This window comes from Aquarana catesbeiana, unplaced genomic scaffold (assembly GCF_042186555.1).
Source record: "Aquarana catesbeiana isolate 2022-GZ unplaced genomic scaffold, ASM4218655v1 unanchor236, whole genome shotgun sequence".
Taxonomy (NCBI): domain Eukaryota; kingdom Metazoa; phylum Chordata; class Amphibia; order Anura; family Ranidae; genus Aquarana; species Aquarana catesbeiana.
In genome coordinates, this window is record NW_027362664.1 from 502137 (window position 1) to 525113 (window position 22977).

A 22977-nucleotide genomic window follows, 5' to 3' on the forward strand; every position below is an offset into this window, starting at 1 on the left:
AACCCGATGGTCTTCAGGATCAGTCCAGTCTTCATCTTGGATGTTTTTCCCCCATCCTCACTCTCTAACCTCTGGTGGGGCTCAGCCCTGCTGTTATTCATGACTAAATCATGGACTAAATAAGGAAGTGCTGTACTTGTGTTGGGAAGATGGCAATGAGTGATAGAGAGGGTGGGGACACTCGTCCTATAATCCCCTCATCACTGTCACTCCTATAAAAGACGGCTCTCGTTGTTTCCTCAGTCTCTGACTAAGGTCCATGAATAAAGAAATGATCTGGTAGGAGATCAGAGGACCCATTTACTAGTTACCTTGAGGGGGGGATTGTAAGATCCTCAGAGACAAAGCTGCCTGATGTGGACGGAGTTCTGGTTTAGGGGAACCAATCTGCTCATGTCTAGTAATAATCTTTTTATTTCTATTTTAGTAGATGGACGGGAGATAAGGAAAACCTCAGAGGATTGTCTCACTTTGTCTCCAGACTGTGAAGTAGAAGATGAGGACATCACACCATATAGTCCAGGAGAAAACCCGGCTACCTCAAATGTCCATCCGGCACCAAACAGTGTAGATGGACCATCGTATTCCTCTTATCCTGAGGAACCTCAGACTGTGAGGGACGGTGCCGTCCTTCCAACAGATAAGAGGTTTTCCTGTACTGAGTGCGGGAAGGGTTTCCGTTTTAAATCGCAACTTAATGTGCATAAAATCTCTCACACAGGGGAGAAGCCGTATTCCTGTCCGGAGTGCGGGAAGCGTTTTCTTTTTAAATCAAAACTTGATGACCATAAAATATCTCATACGGGAGAAAAACCGTATTCCTGTTCTGAGTGTGGAAAATCTTATTCACGGACCTCGCATCTTTACACACATCAAAGAGTGCACACGGGGGAGAAGCCGTATTCCTGTCCTGAGTGCAGAAAATGTTTTGTACAAAAATCAGAACTTTTCATACATCAGAGGTCTCACACGGGGGAGAAGCCTTATCCCTGTTCTGAGTGTGGGAAATGTTTTTCACGGACCTCGCATTTATACACACATCTGAGATCTCACACGGGGGAGAAGCCGTATTTCTGTTCTGAGTGCGGTAAATGTTTTTCAAATCAGTCCATTCTTGAAAAACATAAGCGGTTGCACACTGGGGAGAAGCCATATTCCTGCTCTGAGTGTGGGAAATGTTTTTCACAGAAGTCCAATCTTTACAGACATCAGAGGTCTCACACAGGAGAAAAGCCGTATTCATGTCCTAATTGTGGGAAATGTTTTTCAATGAAGTCTACTCTTTCCATGCATCAGAATTCTCACACGGGGGAGAAGCCGTATTCCTGTTCTGAGTGTGGGAAATGTTTTTCAGTGAAGTCCAATTTTTACAGACATCAGAAGTCTCACACAGGGGAGAAGCCATATTCCTGTTCTGATTGTGGGAAATGTTTTTCACTGAAGTCTACTCTTTCCAGACATCAGAGATCTCACACTGGGGAGAAGCCGTATTCCTGTGCTGAGTGCAGAAAATGTTTTTCACAGAAGTCCAGTCTTTACAAACACCAGAGATTGCATACGGGGGAGAAGCCATTTTGTCCTGAGTGAGGGAATCGTTCCTCATTGAAGTCCTGTCTTCCTGTACATCAGGGATCCCACACAACCCTCAAGGTGTATTAGTGCCTTGAGTGCAGGAAATGTCTTCTATATGAATGTTGCTGGACATCACAGCTCTCATGTAGGGAAGAAGCACACCCTGATATACACCTCAGATATACTCCATGGCTGATCTTCATCATGTAGGAAACAGTTCATAAGGAGATCAGAGATCACCAAAGACATGGATGAAGTGTTGTCCATATTGGCCATTGATAGCAGTACCTCTCATCGGCTGAGTACATTTTGTGGTGTACGCTTTTACAAACACTTAGCGGTCTGTTTTAAAAAATTGTAGAATGTAAACAATGTTAGTCGTATTGTTTTTCATATGATCATTGGCTCCATTTAGTGGCCATAAATGTGTATTGCGCTAAATTTACCGATGGAGATGTTACAATACACTTTGAACACAGCAGATTGATCCCATCTAGCTCACATTAACCCTTTTACTGCTGGAGCTGTTCTTGTATTTTTTTGCACACATGTTAAAATGTACATTTTTGTCCTGAAGATCAGTTTAGAACCCCCAAACATATATTTTCTGAAAGCAGAGTCCCTGGAAAATAAAACAGTGGTAGTTCAATTTTTTTATGTCACATGATATTAGCTATAATATTTTACCCGGTTTTTGGTCAAATATAAAAGATGAGGTTGTGCCGGGTGAATACCCAGTATGACCAGCCCTAAAATTGTGTGTGCTGATGAAATGATGACAAACATTGGTACTCCAATATTTTCCCATAGGTGATGCTTTAAAAGCCTTTCCAGGTCCTCTGTGTAGAGGTAACCCAGAATAATGGATGTAGAATTATTGCTTTCACTCTGGCATGCATGGTGTTATGTAATATATGTAGTGCAATCTGTTTTTTTTCTTATATAGGAACCGGCAAAATGTTGTTTATGTTTGTATGTAAGAAGAAACTCAAAGTTTTGGGGTGGGGTTTTAAGTGCTTGGGTGTAACTTTAATTTTCTCACATAACTTTATTGCTATCGCTAAATGGACTGATAAACCCCAATATGATAGCATTTTGTTGTGACAGGTTCTCTTTCATGAGACATGAGGAGTCTATCAGAGACCTCATGTCTCTCCTGCCCTCCACTGAAGATATTTGAGAGCAGATCTTGCTCCATTCTTACCCCATCAATCTCTTCACATATCAGAAACTTACTGTGTGACATATCAGTATGGATGTCATCCCATTTCCTCAAACTTAATATTTCTAAAACTGAGCTTGTAATATTTCCTTTTTCCCGATCCCCTCCCCATGACTTTACCATCAAGATCAACGGCACAACCATTGGTCCCTGCACACATGCCAGGGTGCTGGGTGTAATCCTAGACTCTGACCTCTCCTACAGTCCCCACATCTAATCACTGGCTACATCTTGCCCCCTTAACCTCCTGCAATATTTCCAGAATTCGCCCGTTCCTGACTAACAACACCACAAAACATCTTATTCACTCCTTGGTTATTTCCCACCATGACTACTGCAACTCCCTCCTTGCTGGCTGACCTTTACACAGGCTATCCTCCCTTTGGTCTATTATGAATGCTGCTGGTAGACTAATGCACCTTACTAACCGATCCATGACTGCTGCTCCTCTCTGCCAATCCCTTCACTGGCTTCCCTTACCCCATCGTATAAAATTCAAAATACTAACTATGACAGACCTAGACGGGACAGGGGCTTGAGAAGAGGACTGGGAGCAAGCCTCTTACCCACTGACTATGGGCCCTGGCATTTAAGGGAACACTACTCTTTGGAAAGTGTATGGGGTATACGTGGAGTGGTCTTGTTACTTTTGGATTCAAGTTCATGTCTCCCCAAGACACACAGACTCTGGGACTCTAAGCCTTCTCCACACTATGGGACTCATAGCAGATGTTGATGTCATCAGCAAGCCACCTGTCTGGGGTTGCCTGCTATAATGTGTTTATTGCAAGTAGGTCTAGTGTGCCTCCTAAGGGTCTTTCACCCGTTGTTATTTGTGCTAATTAACTCACCTTTCGTCTTTCTGCTAAGCAAACCAATGTGGATTGTTTTTATACTTGTAATAATTTGTATTACAAGTACAGTACACTGTATTCAGTATTGTAATATTTGGCAAGTCTGACCTGGAATGAAACCTCAGAGTCATCCAGGTGGCTAATTAACATAATGTTTATAGTGCAAGTCTGTTGTTCTTATTATATTCCTGTGTGCAGTTTGTATTGTTAGGGTAATATGATCAGGATGGGGATGTCCTCCTATGGTGTATATATTCTGTGTTAGTTTGTTTAAATAAATGTGTTCCAGCTTTGTAGCCAAACAAGTCCTGCCTAGTTCTTGGTTGCAATATGCGGCTATATTATTTGATATGTATCTTCAGACTGGGGGAAGCGGTATATGATGGCGGCACTCAAGCGGTGAGGGAAGCGATTCAGTTACACTAACCCTTTCCCCTCCCCCCTCCCTTCCTCTTTTTTTCCCCCTTTTTTTTTCTTTTCTTTATCTCCCACCCTCCTTTTCCCCTTCCCTCCCCCCTTTTTTCTCCCTTTCCCCACCCCCCCTTTTTCCCTTTTTCTCCGCTTGGCAATGGTTGTTATTTCTTAATTTGAATATTTTCTGCAATGGTACAGGAGGAATATTTCCTGTGACTGTATTCATTATACACATATATATTTTGTAGGAATTCTCTTGAAACATTTTTTCTGGTGCTCACCCTGCGATTCCTATGGCTGGACTTTGATGCTCTCTTACCTGCTCCTTTTATCTGAACAACAGGAGTTCAATATAATTAAGTGTCACATATGTGTCACATATATGATAGGTGAGTTTTCTATTACTGGTACACTTATTTTCCCCTTTGAGAATCATAACAGCCCAAGACTAATCCATTTGGGGTATGTATGATTCCCCAGTATGGTTTTCTTTCATATACAGTGGAACCTCGGATTACGAGCATAATCCATTCCAGGAGAATGCTCGTAATCCAAAGCACTCGCATATCAAAGCGAGTTTCCCCATTGAAGTCAATGGAAACTAGGGGTGCACCGAATGGGTTTTTTGGTGCCGAAACGATACCGAAAATGAAAAATACACCAAGCCGAAAACCCGTAACCAATACCGAAACTGACTGATACCGAAAATTACTGTTTTAAAAAAATATTTTTATACAGGAGATGGTCAGAGATTGGGGACATGGTACAGGAGATGGTCAGAGACTGCGGACATGATACAAGAGTTGGTCAGAGACTGTGGACATGATACAGGAGATGGTCAGAGACTGCGGACATGATACAGGAGATAGTCAGAGACTGCGGACATGGTACAGGAGATGGTCAGAGACTGGGGACATGGTACAGGAGATGGTCAGAGACTGGGGACATGGTACAGGAGATGGTCAGAGACTGCAGACATGGTACAGGAGATGGTCAGAGACTGCAGACATGGTACAGGAGATGGTCAGAGACTGGGGACATGGTACAGGAGATGGTCAAAGACTGCAGACATGGTACAGGAGATCAATGCAGCCTCACCAGTGCCCCATCATATGCAGCCTGCCAGTGCCCATCATTTGCAGCCTGCCTGGGCCCCACCAGTGCCCAGCAGCCTACCAGTGCATACCTCCCAACTTTTGAAGGTGAGAATAAGGGACATTTAGGGGGGAAATTGACCTGTGGCAAGCGTAGTGCGCCACGGCAAAAAGTGGGTGTGGTAGCATAGTAAACTGTGTTGTCTGTAAACACAGTTTATTATGCTACAGTTAGGAATGGACAGAGTAAGTGATTTGTACAGATAACTTACTCTGTCATTTCAGGCAGGGAAGCCTTCCCTGCTCTCCATCCTGACATATTCCCCACAGCAGCCGGTGGGAGATGGGAGGGGAGGAACCTGGCAGAGCTTGGGGGGTGGGCAGGAGACAGTACAGGGTGACAGGAGAATGGCAGGGTAAAGGAGAACAGCACAGGGACCAGAGAAGAGCACAGGGGGGACCAGAGAAGAGCACAGGGGGGACCAGAGAAGAGCACAGGTGGGACCAGAGAAGAGCACAGGTGGGACCAGAGAAGAGCACAGGTGGGACCAGAGAAGAGCACAGGGGGAGCAGAGAAGCGTCAAGGGGGACCAAAGAAGAGTAGAGATAGGACCAGGGAAGAGCACAGGGATCAGAGAAGGGTACAGGGGGGACTGTAGAAGAGCACGAGTGGACTGGAAAAGAGCAAGGGGGGGGCAGAGAAGTTGCTGGGCAAGATCGCAGAAGGGCCAGGAGAGATCTGAGGGGCCCACGGGCAGCATAAAAAAAGCTGGAGAAGAGGGGCGGCATACAGAGAAACCAATGCCCTCCATGTTCTTCCTGCAGCTGCAGAATGCCCACTTTTCCTCCTCTCCCTCCTGCAGGCATTCAGTGGCTGCAGGAAAAACATTAAAGGCATTGGTTCCTCTGTATGCCGCCCCTCCTCTCGGGCTGGGTCGCAATGGCGACCACTGTAGTTAGGTCCCTGCAGTGAAGTAAAGAAAAAAAAAAGTTCTGTCAGAATGAAGGAGCAATGAGGAATGCTGGCAGGATTCTGAGGCTGTGGCAGTTGCAGACTAAAGCATATAGAGGGTTAAGAAGACTGGTAGATGAAAAGATTGTGGACCGGGAAATGCTGAGGATGAAGGGGGAGGAGGGGGTCTGCAAGTGTAGTGAAGAGAAGGGATGGGGTGAGGAGTTATTGGTGTGCAGTGATGGCAGAAAGATTACCGTACTTCATTTACCTTCTACAAAGCACATTCCGGTCACAGTGGCACTCAGAGACAGGAGAGGATCGCATTGCACTGCACAGTGACAGAAGACACGAGAGGATCACATCGCACTGCACAGTGACAGAAGACACGAGAGGATCACATCGCACTGCACAGTGACAGAAGACAGATGATCACATTGCACTGCACAGTGACAGAAGTCAGAGGATCACATCGCACTGCACAGTGACAGAAGTCAGAGGATCACATTGCACTGCACAGTGACAGAAGACAGAGGATCACATTGCACTGCACAGTGACAGAAGACAGGAGCAGGAATGGGGTCAGATGTCAGAATCCTCCCACATGCAGGGACTTCTATCACCTGATCGCTACACACAGTGCTGAGTGATGGGAGGAGGGGAGCAGGCTCCACCGCCTGTACCGCCGATAAATCTGTACCCCAGCCGCACTTAACATACTGTGCAGGAGCAACTCAGAGCGAGATGTCGGGAGGCGGAGCTGGGAGGGAAAGCTGCTCTGCACACAGTTTCCTCCACAGTGCGCTCCCGCAAAGCACAACAGCACTCCAGAACGACACCCCCGTAATGGGCGGGTCCCCGCCCCATTTTCGGCGCCATTATCGGCAAGAATTCTCTTTCAGCAAATTGCTGAAAAGGCCATTTTCGGCCGATATGTTTCGGCGGCCGAAATTTCGGTGCATCCCTAATGGAAATGAAAATAATTTGTTCCGCATTGACTTCAATGGCATGCAATACCGCATGCGGCCAGAGGTGGGGGGTGCCGGAGAGCCTCGGAAACGGCCGGAAAGGCCCGAGAACACCTCGGCTGACCTCAGCAAACCTCGGAAAGACTCCGTTCCCGAGGTTTGCCGAGGTCAGCCGAGCCATCCTCGGGCCTTTCCGTGCATTTCCGAACGGCGCCAATCGGGGTGGGGGGTTAATAGGAGCGTTGCTGTACATTTAACCACTTCAATACCGGACACTTATACTCCCTTCTTGCCCAGGCCAATTTTCAGCTTTCAGCGCTCACACCTTGACAATTACTCATGTAACACTGTACCCAATGAAATGTATTTATTTTATTTTCAGACAGATAGAGCTTTCTTTTGGTGGTATTTAATCCCCACTAGGTTTTTAGTTTTTTCTATATAATTAAAAAAAAATACCGACATTTTGAAAAAAAACGTTTCTGTTATAAAATTTTGCAAATAACTGTCTTCATATTTAGGCCAAAATGTATTCTGATACATCTCTTTGGTAAAAATAACCCAAATCAATGTATATTATTTGGCCTGTAGGAAAGTTATATTCTACAAACTATGAGATATATTTGGATATTTGTCAATCCTGATTAACTGACTATCTAATTTCTTGAGGTCCAAAATGCTAGGACTGTACAAATATCCCCCAAAATGACCCCCTTTTTGGAAAGTCCAAGGTGTTTAGTAAGAGGTATGGTGAGTTTTTTAAAGCTGTAATTTTTTGTCACTTATTTTTGTTTTAACCACTTGCCGACCGGGCCACAGCCCTGATGGCTACAGCGCAGTCGGATAATTCTGGGAGGGTGTACGATGACGTTCTCCCAGAATTGTGCTCCCCCTGGGGCATACACACGGGAGTGTCCGTGTCCGCCGGGTTCTCGGCACCTGACGCGTCACGGATCGGGGAAATGGCCAGTCCCAGTGGTCATTTACCATGTGATCTCTCCATCCAATGATGGAGCAATCACTGTCAACAAACTGGCATCATGTCTGGTTCTCTCCTCTCACTGATTGTGTGAGGAGTGGAGGGAAAAGCTGCAGCATAAGGCTGCTTGAGTTTCTTTTGTATATTTTCCAAGTGCTAAGCAGTGTCCCATCAGTGTCCAGCAGTGCCACATCTGTGCACCATCAGTGCCCCATCAGTGCACATCCGAGCCCGTCAGAGCCCAGAAATGGCCCAGCAGTGCCACTAAAGTGCCCATTAGTGCCAATACAGTGCCCATCAGTAGGTGCTCATCCATGGATCCTCATCAGTGCCCGTCAGTGCCATAAAAATGCGTAGAAAAATGTGTTTTCATTTTCTTTCCACATTTTCCATAAACTTGTGGAAAAAAATGACATGTTCAAAAGACTCATTATGCTTCATAGACTATACATTGGGGTGTTTTTATTCCAAAATGGGGTAATTTTTGTGGGCGTTTCTATTGTCCTGGTGCTCCAGGACCTTTAAAAGTGTGATAGGTAGTCAGGAGGAGTAGCAGAATGCGTTTTAGGGTGTAGTTGTAAGTAGGCATATTCTGTGTGTGAGAAATAACCTGTTAATATGACAATTTGGGGGGGGGGGGGTTCTTCAATTTGCAAAGAATTGTGGGAAAAACTTAAAACGTGAAAAAACTCACCATGCCTCTTACTAAAATACTTTGGAATGTCTACTTTCCAAAAAGGGGTCATTTGGGGGTATTTATGTAGAAATGAGATGGGCCATCAGTACATCAGGTGTGATCAATTTTCAATGATTGGCACCATAGCTTGCAGACTCTATAACTTTCACAAAGACCAAATAATATACACTGATTTGGGGCTTTTTACACCAAAGATATGTAGCAGTATAACGTTTGGTCAACATTTATGAAGAAAAATTACTGATTTGCAAAATTGTATGACAGAAACAAAAAAAAAGCATTTTTTACAATATATCCGGTCTTTTTTTTATTTATAGCACAAAAAATGAAAAACCCAGAGGTGATTAAATACCACCAAAAGAAAGCTCTATATGTGTGAAAAAAAGGACAACAAATTCATATGGGTACAGTGTTGCATGACTGAGTAATTGTCATTCAAATTGTGACAGCACTGAAAGCTGGAAATTGGCCTGGTTAGGAAGAAGGTTTAAGTGCCCAGTGGGCAAGTGAGTTTTTTTAAGTGTGAGAAGCAGGTTATTTCTCACACACACAGTATAGGCATATTTAGAATTACACCCCAAAACACATTCTGCTGTGCCTCCCAAATATGGGGGTACCACATACCTGAGACTTTTTCACAGCCTAGATGCATAGAGGGAACCAAAATCCAAGGAGCACTTTTGGGTTTTCAAGAGGAGGCTCTGGAGCACCAGGGCAGTGGAAACACCAATAAGATGACCTCATTTTGTAAAGCAAAAACTCCCAGATATTTTCTGAAAGCCGTGGTGAGTTTTTTGAAAATGGCCACAAGGTTTTTGAAAATGCAGGAAAGAAAATGAAAAAAAAAAATTTTTTCTTACACAAAGTTGTTAAATAAGATATTTCTAAAACAAACACATATCTCCTGCACTTGGTAAGAAATATGAACAGACATACAACTTGCACACAATCCCTAATTAAGCTGCTAGCACAATTTTGTTGGACATCAACACAAGTATATAAAGAAGTAAAGGTGCAGCGCTAGACACCAATAGCTAAAAAAATCTTAAAGTCCATATCAATAAAAATCCACATTAGATGTCCAAAAGAAATAATGGTGTTGAAGTGCAGCTAAATAGCAAATGCGTGAGGAAACCACCACCGGCACCCGATCACACTGCCTCTTGCCCTCCACTCCAGACCCTCATAACAAAGGTCAGATACGCAATGGGCAGCAATTCAGTGAAATCTCCAATGCCAGTGTTTTCTCTCCGAATATCACAAACGTCTCCACCAGGACATTATCAATCTCATAGGAGGACAAAAGAGACACTCCTCATAGTGTTGAGATCTCAATTGAGGTTTAATAAGTATTAAAAAATGACACTCACATGGTAGAAGTGTAAATTTGCTTGTCTAATTAAAAACAACCAGTGTTCCCAACCAGCAAGATGGCTGCAGCATCCCGGCATACAGTAGCATCATCAACTCCTTGCGCATTTCATTATCAAATTACATTGTCAGGGGTGTGGTCAGACGGACACCTTAGCCCTATATACATTTGCGAGATGGATATGCAAAGAGGTGGCTGTAAATTGCATTCCACACACCGAAACTCAAGGTAAACTAGGTGCTTTCCGTGTCGGAAATGAACACTGTAGGTCCGCTCCCATGACCGTAAGCAGCCCAAACATTATTAGATCTATCTCCTCATACATTTAAATCTCTAGTGAGAGAGATACATTTTCAGGCAAACATTCATTGAATATTGCACATAATAAAAAGCTTAAAAAAAATATACATTTCAATATAAAAATGACCATACCGGGAAACATCGACATCTTGCAGTTCCAAAGGATATTGCACTACTCAATTACTTCACTAACAAATTCATTACAAAATCATATAAATAAACCTAAAAGACAAAATGATTGCACTATTAATTCACATATATCACAAGAAAATTATAAAAAAAATTACGAAAAGAAAGGAGAAACAAGATGGTACTTTCGAAGATATATCAATATCACAGGCTATTAAAATGTATGCATCGTTAATAAAAGAGTTAACATCCCATTCTATATTCATACCGAATGGACTGTAAGTCTCAGCCTTATAGATCCACCAGGTTTCCAATTTAGAAACTCTCTAATGCCCAAGAACACTGTTCCCTCCGGGTTCCGGTTGTGATGTACGGCAGAGCGATAACAAAACTGAATTTTTTTTAAAAAGTGAGCTCTAAACAGAAAAATAAAATTAAATAACAGCTGCTAGCAAAAAAGGCAATATATCCAATCCTCCAAAGAATGCATGAAAAGTGAAAAAACATGAGGGTTTACAACCCCTTTAAGTGATACAAAATAACACTCACATGGTAGAAGTGTAAATTTGCTTGTCTATTTACCAGCTGGTTGGGAACCAGCGTTCCCAACCAGCAAGATGGCCACGCATTCCGGCATACAGTAGCGTCATGCCTCCCTACGCGTTCCATCATCAAATGACGTAGTCAGGGACGTGGTCAGAAGGACACCTTAGCCCTATATATATATGCAAGACTGATATGCAAAGCGGCGACTGTAAATTGCATTCCACACACCGGAACTCGAGGTAAGCCCCACAACAGGGAAACCTCCTCCATACTAATTACAGGTACGTTCCAAATGTTGGAAATTAATACTGGAGGTCCGCTCCCATGACCGGAAGCAGCCCAAACATTATTAGATCTATCTCTTCATACATTAAAATCTCTAGTGAGAGAGATAAATTCATAGGCAAATATTGAATATTGCCGATCCTAAGTGGCATTGATTCAGGTTACTTCCAGGGTGGTTAAGTATATTGATCACTTTTTTGCAGCCACTTGTGGTTAGAACTTTTTTAAGAGACTCAACACTCAATTAATGCCTTAAAGTCTGTGAAGTGGAAGGACAGCTACATAATTGCCACAGCTGACGTATCTTTATATACAATCATAACTCATCAACATGGCTGAGAGGCATATGAGCAACGAAAGAGATCCAGATAGCCGCACTCCAAAAATATATCTTTATTGAAGACTCAGCCCATACAAAAATAGGATAAAATACAAATGCTGACACGTTTCACACCGCTCTCACTGCTGCTTAATCATAGCTCCGAGAGGCAGTTTTTGGGATTAGATGACCTGTTAAACATCCAGAAGGACTTTATTTTGTCACTTTTGGATTTTGCAATGGGACACAATTATTTTTGGTTCTGGGTTTATACTATTTGCAGAATAGAGGTGTGGCCATGGAAGCCAAGTTTGCGCCCAGCATGGCCAACCTTTTTAACCTTTTAAGGCCATTTAACCTTTAACCTTTTTAAGGCCAAATGGGAGGAGGATGTCATCTATAAGAGACCTAGACCAGAGTTAATTCTCTGGAAAAGGTACATCCTTCTCCTATGGGATGGTGACCATGGCTCACTAAATGAATTTGACTATGCTGAATAGCAGCCCTCAAAAATTCCACTCGCCTGCTCGCATTTGGCGAGTGGTTATTTAGGTAGGGCGAGCGGGGCAGGCAGAAGCAGCCAGGATGCTGCTGAGGGAGGAGAAGAGGCCCCAGGTGGATGCTGAGGGGATAACCCCCAACGTCCTGGCTGCAATCTGCTCCCCCCCCCCTCCTCAATGCAGACACCGATCGCACAATTTTCAGGCCAGCTCCGCCATCCACCTTCCGCTCCTGCGCCCACTTTCTGCCTTGGTTTTAGCGGCTCACCTGGTAAGGAATCCTGCAGCCACATCATGTTTTCGTTTGGAGAGACAGCTTTTCTGTGCGAGCTCCCAGGGCATATGCCCCACATTTGCTGGTGGGTGTCCCGCACCCGCCCGCATTGCTTTTGTTCCAGTCCGAAGCGCCTTCTTTCTCCGACTGTCGGGAATGTAGCATGGAGCCGAGTGAAGTGCTGTGAAACTTCTCCTCGGCTCTGTGCTACAGTCACGACAATCGGAGCTCTGTCAGCGGCACTGTGCTGAAGAAAACAAAATACCAAACAGCGCTGTGCCGGCTGCATTCTATATTTGCAAGAGGTGACAGAGCTGCTGGGGGGGGATTTGTAAGAGAGCTGGGGGGATTTGTAAAAGAGCTGGGGGAGGCATTAGTGAGAGAGCTGAGGAATTAGTGAGAGAGCTGGGGGGCATTAGTGAGAGAGCTGTGAAGTATTAGTGAAAGAGCTTGGGGGGAATAGTGAGAGAGCTGGGGGGGATTAGTGAGAGAGCTGGGGGGGATTAGTGAGAGAGCTGGGGGGTATTGGTGAGAGAGCTGGGGGTGATTGGTGAGAGAGCTGTGGGCAGCATTGGTTAAAGAGCTAAGGGCAGCATTGGTGAGAGAGCTTGGGGGTAGTATTGGTGAGAGCTGGGGGGTATTAGTGAGAGAGCTGGGGGGTTGCGTTAGTGAGAGAGCTGGGGTAGCGTTAGTGAGAGAGCTGGTGGCATCAGTGAGAGAGCTGGTTGGTAGCATTTAGTGAGAGAGCTGGTAGGTAGCATTAGTGAGAGAGCTGGGGGGCATTAGTGAGAGAGTTAGGAGGGCGGCATTGGTGAGAGAACTGGGGGCATTTGTGAGAGAGCTGGGGGCATTTGTGAGAGGTGAGCGAACTGGGGGGCATTTGTAATCATGGCATACACGTGTATGATCTCGATAAGATATGATAATTTACAAGGGCATTTAGGGGCAGGATTAGGGGCGTGGCAACCGGTGGCGAGTAACTCTTAAGGCCTGGCGAGTAGCTCAGGACTTGAAATTTTGAGCCCTGTGAATAGTAATGACAGGGGCATCATTCTGCAGCATGAGTCTAGTAGGACCAAAGTTCATTTTTTGGACCTACGTATTAGGGTTTTGGAGGGAGTCATTGTCACATCTACCCATTTTAAGGAGACTCATGACGCTACTGTATGCCAGAATGGCCATCTTGCTGGTTGGGAACACTGGTTGTTTTTAATTAGACAAGCAAATTTACACTTCTACCATGTGAATGTTATTTTTTTATTACCTAATAAACCTGGATTGAGATCTCTACACTATGAGGAGTGTCTCTTTTGTCCTCTTATGAGATTGATAAAGTCCTGGTGGAGACGCTTGTGATATTCAGAGAGGAAACACTGACATTGGAGATTTCACTGGATTGCTGCTCATTGCGTATCTGACCTTTGTTATGAGGGTCTGGAGTGGAGGGAAAGAGGGAGTGTGATCGGGTGCCGGCGGTGGTTTCCTCACGCATTTGCTATTTAGATGCACTTCAACACTATTATTTCTTCTGGACATCTTCTGTGGATCTTCATTGATATGGACTTCTATGATTTTTAGCTATTGGTGTCTGGCGCTGCACCTTTATTTCTTTAAATAAGATATTTCTAACACACAGCATGGATATACCTAGATTAAACCCCAAAAGACTGCTACCTTTTATGAGTATGGTGATACCACATGTGAGTCTTTTTCACTGCCTGCCAACACAAATCCAAGGAGCACCTTCAGGAGCTCTAAGTACATAAATTACACATCTAATTTCCTGACTATCTATCACATTTTTGAATGGGGGGGAGTAGGGTCACAATAACTGGTGTGGTGATCAGGGAAACAATAACTGGTGTGGCGGTGATCAGGGACACAATAACTGGTGTGGAGGTGATCAGGGACAAAATAACTGGTGTGGTGGTGCTCAGATATACAATAACTGGTGTGGTGGTGATCGGGGACACAATAACTGGTGTGGTGGTGATCAGGGACACAATAACTGGTGTGGTGGTGATCGGGGACACAATAACTGGTGTGGTGGTGATCAGGGACACAATAACTGGGGTGGAGGTAATCTGGAAAAAAATAACTGGTTCGGTGGTGATCAGGTATACAACTGGTGTGGCGGTGATCAGGGACACAATAACTGGTGTGGCGGTGATCAGGGACACAATAACTGGTGTGGAGGTGATCGGGGACACAATAACTGGTGTGGAGGTGATCGGGGACACAATAACTGGTGTGGAGGTGATCGGGGACACAATAACTGGTGTGGAGGTAATCGGGGACACAATAACTGGTGTGAAGGTGATCAAGGACACAATAACTGGTGTGGAGGTGATCGGGGACACAATAACTGGTGTGGAGGTGATCGGGGACACAATAACTGGTGTGGAGGTGATCAGGGACACAATAGCTGGTGTGGAGGTGATCAGGGACACAATAACTGGTGTGGTGGTGATCGGGGACACAATAACTGGTGTGGAGGTGATCGGGGACACAATAATTGGTGTGGAGGTGATCAGAGACACAATAACTGGTGTGGAGGTGATCAGAGACACAATAATTGGTGTGGAGGTGATCAGGGACACAATTACTGGTGTGGAGGTGATCGGGGACACAATAACTGGTGTGGCAGTGATCAGAGATACAATTACACATATTACTAGAACTTAACTCCAAAATGAAGAGAATGTTCCAGCTCCATAAATGGGGAAATGTTCTGACCCTGAAGGGGTTACTCTACAAATTATAAATGTTCAGGCATCGCTTGCACTATAGACAAAATATCTGAAACCACAACACAATAGTTCCAATAAAACTTTCTGGTAACAAAGTGTCAGACATGAGGAGCAGAAGAGCTAATCCACTGCCAGGGTCCCGGTCACAGATACTCTGGTGGATGGCTGGACGTCTTTTTAATAAAACCCTCTGTCACTAATTGAAATATTTTGTTTATTATTTTTATTCTCTATGGGCATTCCATTTTGTTCCATTATTCTCTATGGGCATTCCACCTCCCTGTTAAAGTCTATGGGCATTCCTTTCTGTCATTCCTTTTTAGTATGTCCCAAATCCAGTCCCTTTCAGACTCCTATTGTGAGACTCATCATAGTGTCTCTGGAGGGGCGCTGATCATTCCTGTGTAAAATCTTACAGAAATCTTCCCTAATCCCAACCTTTAATTAGCATTTCATTCCCCCCACATACAATGTCTGGAACCGACATTTACTGACATCAATAACTCCCCTCGTGGTACATAGATATACTTTATTGTCATTGTATACATACAACAATTTTTCCGAGTACTCTTTACAGCAGCAATAAAAACACTTCTCAACAAAACCACACATATATACTCCTAGCACATGCCCACATATCTATTTAAATATAGCAAAATATAAAATGTTATTTAAAAAAATAAATAAATAATTAATTAATTAATTTTTTTTTTTTTTATAGAATTCCACATGAAATTCCTAAAACACTGTACCTGATGGGATTATGGACAATACAGCCATAGGGAAAAAACTATGCTTTAAGCGATTAGTGTGCATTTTAAGTGTCCTATATCTTTTCCCAGATGGCAATGGGACAAACACACTGTAACCTGGGTGGGTTGCATCAATACTAATAGCTTTTGCCCGCTTTTTTAATCGGCTGGCATATGCTGTGTCCAAATTCGGTCGCTCTGTTCCTATGATCCGCTGTGCTGTTTTCACCACACGAGACAGGCACTTCTTATCCTCCGCCCTGCAGCTGGCATACCACACTACACTACATACCACACTACACTACATACCACACTACACTACACTACATACCACACTACATACCGCACCACACTACACTACATACCACACTACACTACATACCACACTACACTACATACCACACCACACTACACACCACACTACATACCACACTACACTACATACCACACTACACTACATACCACACTACACTACATACCACACTACACTACATACCACACTACACTACATACCACACTACACTACACTACATACCACACTACATACCGCACCACACTACACTACATACCACACTACACTACATACCACACTACACTACATACCACACCACACTACACTACATACCACACTACACTACATACCACACTACACTACATACCACACTACACTACATACCACACTACACTACATACCACACTACAGCGCAGTGGAGAAGAAAACTCTCAATGGTACAATGATAGAAATTGACCAAAAGCCTTAAGGGCAATCCAACCTGCTTCAGTCTCCGAAGGAAAAACAATCGCTGCTACGCTTTTTTCACTAAAAAAAAAATATTTTGAGACCATGACAACTCCCTTGTAATATGAACTCCCAAAAATGTAATAGTGTCCACCCTTTCCACCTCCTCACTACCTATATAAAACGGGCAATGACTGATCTTTCTTCGTCTCCTATAATCCACTATTATTTCTTTTGTTTTTGCAGTATTGAGTATTAAATCATTTTTTCTACACCACTCAACCAAATGTTGAATTTCCTGCCTATAAGCTGTCTCATCATTATCTTGTATGAGTCCCACTAAAGTGGTGTCATCAGCAAACTTCACTATAGTGTTAGACGCATGTATAGGAGTACAGTTTTGTGTAAACAATGTAAACAGGGCCGGGCTTAACACGCATCCCTGTGATACCCCCGTATTCAAAATAATAGTGTTAGACATCTGATCTCCTATTCTCACCATTTGTGGCCTGCTTGTTAGAAAATCCATAATCCATGAGCGCAGCAATGGACATAGGCCCAAAGCTTTTAACTTTTTCACAAATTTGTCAGGAACTACTGTGTTAAATGCAGAGCTAAAATCAATGAATAACATCCTAACATATGTGTTTGAGAGCTCAAGACGTGTCAAGGCAGCATGCAATGCAATAGCAATTGCACCATCTGTGCATCTATTTGCATGATAGGCAAACTGATACTTATCCAGATCAACAGGAATGCTTGCCTTAAGATGTGATAATACAAGAGTTTCAAAACATTTCATGATAGGAGTTAGGGCAACTGGGTGATAATCATTTAAGCATGTTACTGCTGGAGATAAAAGACATCACAGTGACTATGGAGGAAGAGGACGGACATGACGGGGGGTTACTGGGTGTAAATATAAAATAAGATCCTATTACCTCCCGTGCTGCCACTTCCAGCAATGTCTCCTCTTGACTTCCTGTCTGTATCTGACATTACTTCCTGTCTTAGCCTGACATCACTTCCTGTCTGTCTCCCATAGAGACTTCCTGTCTGGGTAGAAGTGAGATCACCACCTTGTGGAGCTCAGAGGAACTGCAGCCGTGAGAAATGTCTGGTAGTGTGAACACGGCCTTGTGCTGTGTGTGTATGTACTGTATATCCTTATAAATGGTGTTCTGACTCAGCTACAAGGCCATAAACTTTATCTCCAGCCTCATATAGGGCTTACATGACTTGGTGTTCTATTTATCCCTTGCATCAATTCAGACAGCTTAACTTGATGAATAAACTCACTGTGTGGGGAGACAGACCATGAATCCTTTCAAATGTTCTGTTTAATGGTGGATATTCATAGGTAGAAAAATGTTGGTGTTGTAAGCCACATGGAAAGATGTTACAGCATGGTGGTATACTGAGCAAATGAATCAGAGACAGGAAGGGGAGGGAAATATACAGAACTACGGTGGGAGAGAGAGTTCAGCTAGACAGAAGGGAACAGAGCTTAAAGACACAGAGCAATAATAAATCACATAGTGTAACACAACACTCCCCATCTGAAATCTTTAGATTTCATAACCATAAACTAATATATATGATCAATAAGTCCAATACTGATAAATGTCCTGGAACCTGTAATGAAAAACATGCAACAAGCAAGCATAAACATAAGTTCAACAGGATTAAAGAACATGTAGTCCGACATATGACGTCTTCAAAGAATTCCAAAGTTGCGAGTAGAACCTGCAGATAGCAGCAATGAACTCCCCGCCATGCCAACAGCATGGCTAGTCCTTGCATAAGTCACTCACCTGGCAAAAGGAGTACTAACTCTGTAATTGGCCAAGTAAAGGTTTGTGTCGATCTACCCTTGGTTACCTTGACTTCTACCTTCTGGACTTTGCTATCGTCACTGGGCATAAATTTAGTAATAAGACCCATAGGCCACTCATTCTGACAAACTTCCTTGTCTTTTAGAAGGATGAGATCACCAACCTTAAGATTAGGCTTAGATGTTTGCCATTTGTTACTACCTTGAAGGTGATGAAGATACTCCTTCCTCCAGTGATGCCAAAACACATTGGCTAGATGCTGCACCTGCTTCCATTGATGCCTGTAGATATCCTTGGGATCGATCTCACTTGAAGATATTACAGCAGTCCCAATCTTTTGAGTAAGAAGCGAAGCTGGAGTAAGGATCACTGGAGCATCAGGATCTGAAGATACTGGCACTAAAGGTCTTGCTTTGACTATGACAGACACTTCAGCGAGAAAGGTAGACAAAGTATCATGGGTGAGTGGTAAAGACTTGTGAGTCTGCAACATGGAGTCAAAAATTCTTCATGCTACTCCAATCATTCGTTCCCAGGATCCTCCCATGTGTGAAAAGAACAAGATTCCTCAAAGTTTGGGACTTTAAATGGACGCAAGGCAGTAATATAGAAAAGTACAAAATTTATGATGACCCAACCTAGATCCATGCGCTGGGCAAGTGGGGCATCTGGGGGTCCACTGACTTGTCTGTGTACTTTGTGAACTCTTAGAATGTCTCTTCTTAACAGAAGAAGGATCTGAGCATCTTTGTCAAGCAGCAGTATCTCATTTGCTGTTACTTTAGGTGAGGGTGATGGAAAGCAGCAGCTGGAGTAGGGATTTCTTCCCTGTTAGCAGGTATCTGATTGCACTCAACAAGTGTAGGTAGGGGTAATTGCAAGTTATCTTTGAGAGAAGATACCATTAATCCATGAGCCCTTCTTCCAGAAACCTCTGTAGTTCCACTACAGGTACCCAAGGTGTAAGGATGAGCTTCGCCTTTTCACTTCTGATTTTGCAAGTAATCTATTGCTCTGATCGTCTAACATAGCATACGCCTTTAGAGTCTTTTCTGATTGATCCTTGTGGTATATGTTCACCAAGCATATTTTAGCACAGGACTTCTCACAGCAGTCTTCTCCACAAACTTTAGTGCAGGATGAAGAAATTATGGTAGAATTAGGCACTTGGTCTATATTCTCCCTGCTATGCGTTAACCTGGGAGGAGAAGTAGCAGGTTGTGCAGAGCTGGGCTCAAGCGGATGGAGGGCTTGCACATGTTCTTCGGAGCCACACTCTATGCACTTGATGGACACATTACAGTCCTTTGCAAAATGTTCTGTAGAAGCACAGCACCTGAAACATACCCTAAATGTCTTTAAAAGCTCCTTACGTTTTTCAAGAGGCCTTTTCCTAAAGCCGATACATTTTTTGAGGGGTTATGGCTTCTTGTGAATGGGACACTCTCTGTTAAGGTTTTTAATCTTCCTACTCTGTTCGTGGCCAAAGCTGTGGAAGGAGTGGGAAGGATGTCAGTCTTTTTCACGGATACTGGGCCTCTACGGCTTCTATAGTTGCCCTGAAGACTGGTACTCTTAGGAAAGGGTGCGAAGAGACTATACTCACCGTAAGAAAAACTTGGCTCATTCTTGGTCTCTGCAATTTTCCTGATGAATTAGCAGAAGAAAGAGAATGGAGGGAAGGAAACCTTGTTCTCTTTTTGTATGATGACCCTAGTGCAGACCATTTCTCTTGTAAACCATTAAGGGAGCTTGGAGACGATTGGGTTTACTCCTCTTGCAGTGTCAAGGTAACTGAGTCCAGGTAGTTTTGGGTCTGCCTTGGCTAGCTGAAGCTCAAGGAGAAGGTCACTCAGTCTCTGGAACTCCTTGTTGTCCTTACCAGATATCCTTGGGAAAGTTTCCAGACGCATGAACAAAGCATTTTTTCATAGCTTCTGGAAGGCCATAACTTTGCTCTAGTCAATCCCATGCAGCTGTGAGGCCTGCTGTAGGATTGTCCATGAAAAACGATCTTAATGGCTTAACACGTGCAGCAGCTGTAATTCCAAGATCACTGATTGCAGTTCTGAAAGCACAGTTCCAACTTCTGAAGTTCTCAGGTTGGTCATCAAAACTTGTAAGACCAGTCTTTGTGAGCTTTCTGTGAAGTATGTACAGGCCCGGATTTACTCCCTTTGCCGCCCCCAAGGCCGGGCCCTTCAATGCCCCCCCCCCACACACACACACACACACCAGAAAGAGCCCCCAGACATAATACGGTCAAAGACTGCAGACATGATACAAGAGATGGTCAGAGACTGCAGACATGATACAGGAGACGGTCAGAGACTGCAGACATGATACAGGAGACGGACAGAGACTGCAGACATAGTACAGGAGACGATCAGAGACTGCAGACATGATACAGGAGATGATCAGAGACTGCAGACATCATAATACAGGAGATGATCAGAGACTGCAGACATAATACAGGAGATGATCAGAGACTGCAATCATAGTACAGGAGATGGTCAGAGACTGCAGACATAGTACAGGAGATGATCAGAGACTGCAGACATAGTACAGGAGATGATCAGAGACTGCGGACATAGTACAGGAGATGATCAGAGACTGCGGACATAGTACAGGAGATGATCAGAGACTGCAGACATAGTACAGGAGATGATCAGAGACTGCAGACATAATACAGGAGATGATCAGAGACTGCAATCATAGTACAGGAGATGGTCAGAGACTGCAGACATGATACAGGAGACGTCAGAGACTGCAGACATGATACAGGAGACGGTCAGAGACTGCAGTTCCTATGGACATTAGTAGATAATGGCCGATCGGCCCTCTCACCTGACCCAGCGATACAGCAACGGTTCCTCTGATCAGGAGTCAGCTCACTCTGAATTGCCCGTGGTGACTCCGCTGGGTAGCACCCAGATCTGTATTCCTGCAATGACTCCATTCCTTTCTCCGCCAGGGATGGCACCAGGCTGTGTGGCTTTCCCTCTGGTGGCGCAGGGCAGCGGGGTTCTCTCTCTAATGGTTTTCCCTCAGCAGTGTCCTCTCCCTCTGGAGCCCTGGGTGTACTTTCCTGGGTGTAGACCCCCCAAGACAAACCACCCCCCTCCATTAGTACAGACCCCCCCAGGACAAATCCCCCATCCATTAGTACAGACCCCCACCAGGACAAACCCCCCTCCCTTCATTAGTACAGATCCCCCCAGGACAAACCCCCCTTCCTTCATTAGTACAGATCCCCCCAGGACAAACCCCCCTCCCTTCATTAGTACAGACCCCCCAGGACAAACCCCCCTCCCTTCATTAGTACAGACCCCCCCAGGACAAACCCCCCTTCCTTCATTAGTACAGACTCCCCCCAGGACAAACCCCCCTCCCTTCATTAGTACAGATCCCCCCAGGACAAACCCCCCTCCCTTCATTAGTACAGACCCCCCCAGGACAAACCCCCCTCCCTTCATTAGTAAAGACCCCCCCCAGGACAAACCCCCCTCCCTTCATTAGTACAGACCCCCCCAGGACAAACCCCCCTCCCTTCATTAGTACAGATCCCCCAGGACAAACTCTCCTCCCTTCATTAGTACAGACCCCCCAGGACAAACGCCCCTCTATTAGTACAAACCCCTGCAGGACAACCCCCCTCCATTAGTACAAACCCCCCCAGGACAACCCCCCTCCATTAGTACAAACCCCCCCAGGACAACCCCCCCTCCATTAGTACAAACCCCCCAGGTCAACCCCCCCTCCATTAGTACAAACCCCCCTGGACAACCCCCCTCCCCTTCATTAGTACAGACATCCCAAGACAAACCCCCCTCCATTAGTGCAAACATCCCAGGACAAACCCCATCTTCACTAGTACAGACCCCCAGGACAAACCCACCCCTCCATTAGTGCAGACATCCCAGGACAAACCCCCCCTTCACTAGTACAGACCCCCAGGACAACCCCCCCTCCATTAGTGCAGACATCCCAGGACAAACCCCCCTTTCACAAGTACAGACCCCCAGGACAACCCCCCCTCCATTAGTACAGACCCCCCAGGACACCCCCCCTCCATAAGTGTACAGATGGAGACAGGCTTGGGCGGGAGTGAGAGACACAGGAGAACACGCCCCCCCCCGCACAGAGACCAGCCGCTCCAATCTCCGGCGGCTGCTCTCCTTTGACAGGAGTAGGGAGGGGGGACAGGCTTGAGCCGCGGCGGCGGTGACCTGCGGAGGAAGCCGCCTCAGTCTGGACACAGAGAGGAGGAGGAGGGAGAGGAGCACTCTAGTGCTTCAGCGCCCCCACCTCTCTGGCACCCGGGTGCACTGCATCACATGCTGCTATGTTAATGTGGGGGGCGGCCGAGAATTATTTGCAGGAGCGGCACCACCCCTGTACCACTGCCGCCCCGAGGCCTGGCC

The 22977-nt window shown here is 44.9% G+C and overlaps 1 protein-coding gene across 2 annotated transcripts in view; it reads left to right on the forward strand.

Annotated features, from left to right (window-relative positions):
• LOC141121960 (uncharacterized) overlaps positions 1–22977 on the forward strand; it is a 70091-nt gene that overhangs the window by 21413 nt on the left and 25701 nt on the right. The window contains exon 7 of one of the 2 annotated variants that reach the window (XM_073611733.1): positions 428–3967. The exons of the other annotated variant lie outside the window; for it this stretch is intronic. Within the exon in view, the coding sequence (XP_073467834.1) occupies positions 428–1587 (1160 nt within the window). The 3' untranslated portion in view covers positions 1588–3967. Of the gene's footprint in view, positions 1–427; positions 3968–22977 lie in introns of those variants that run through there. 2 annotated transcript variants of the gene reach the window in all.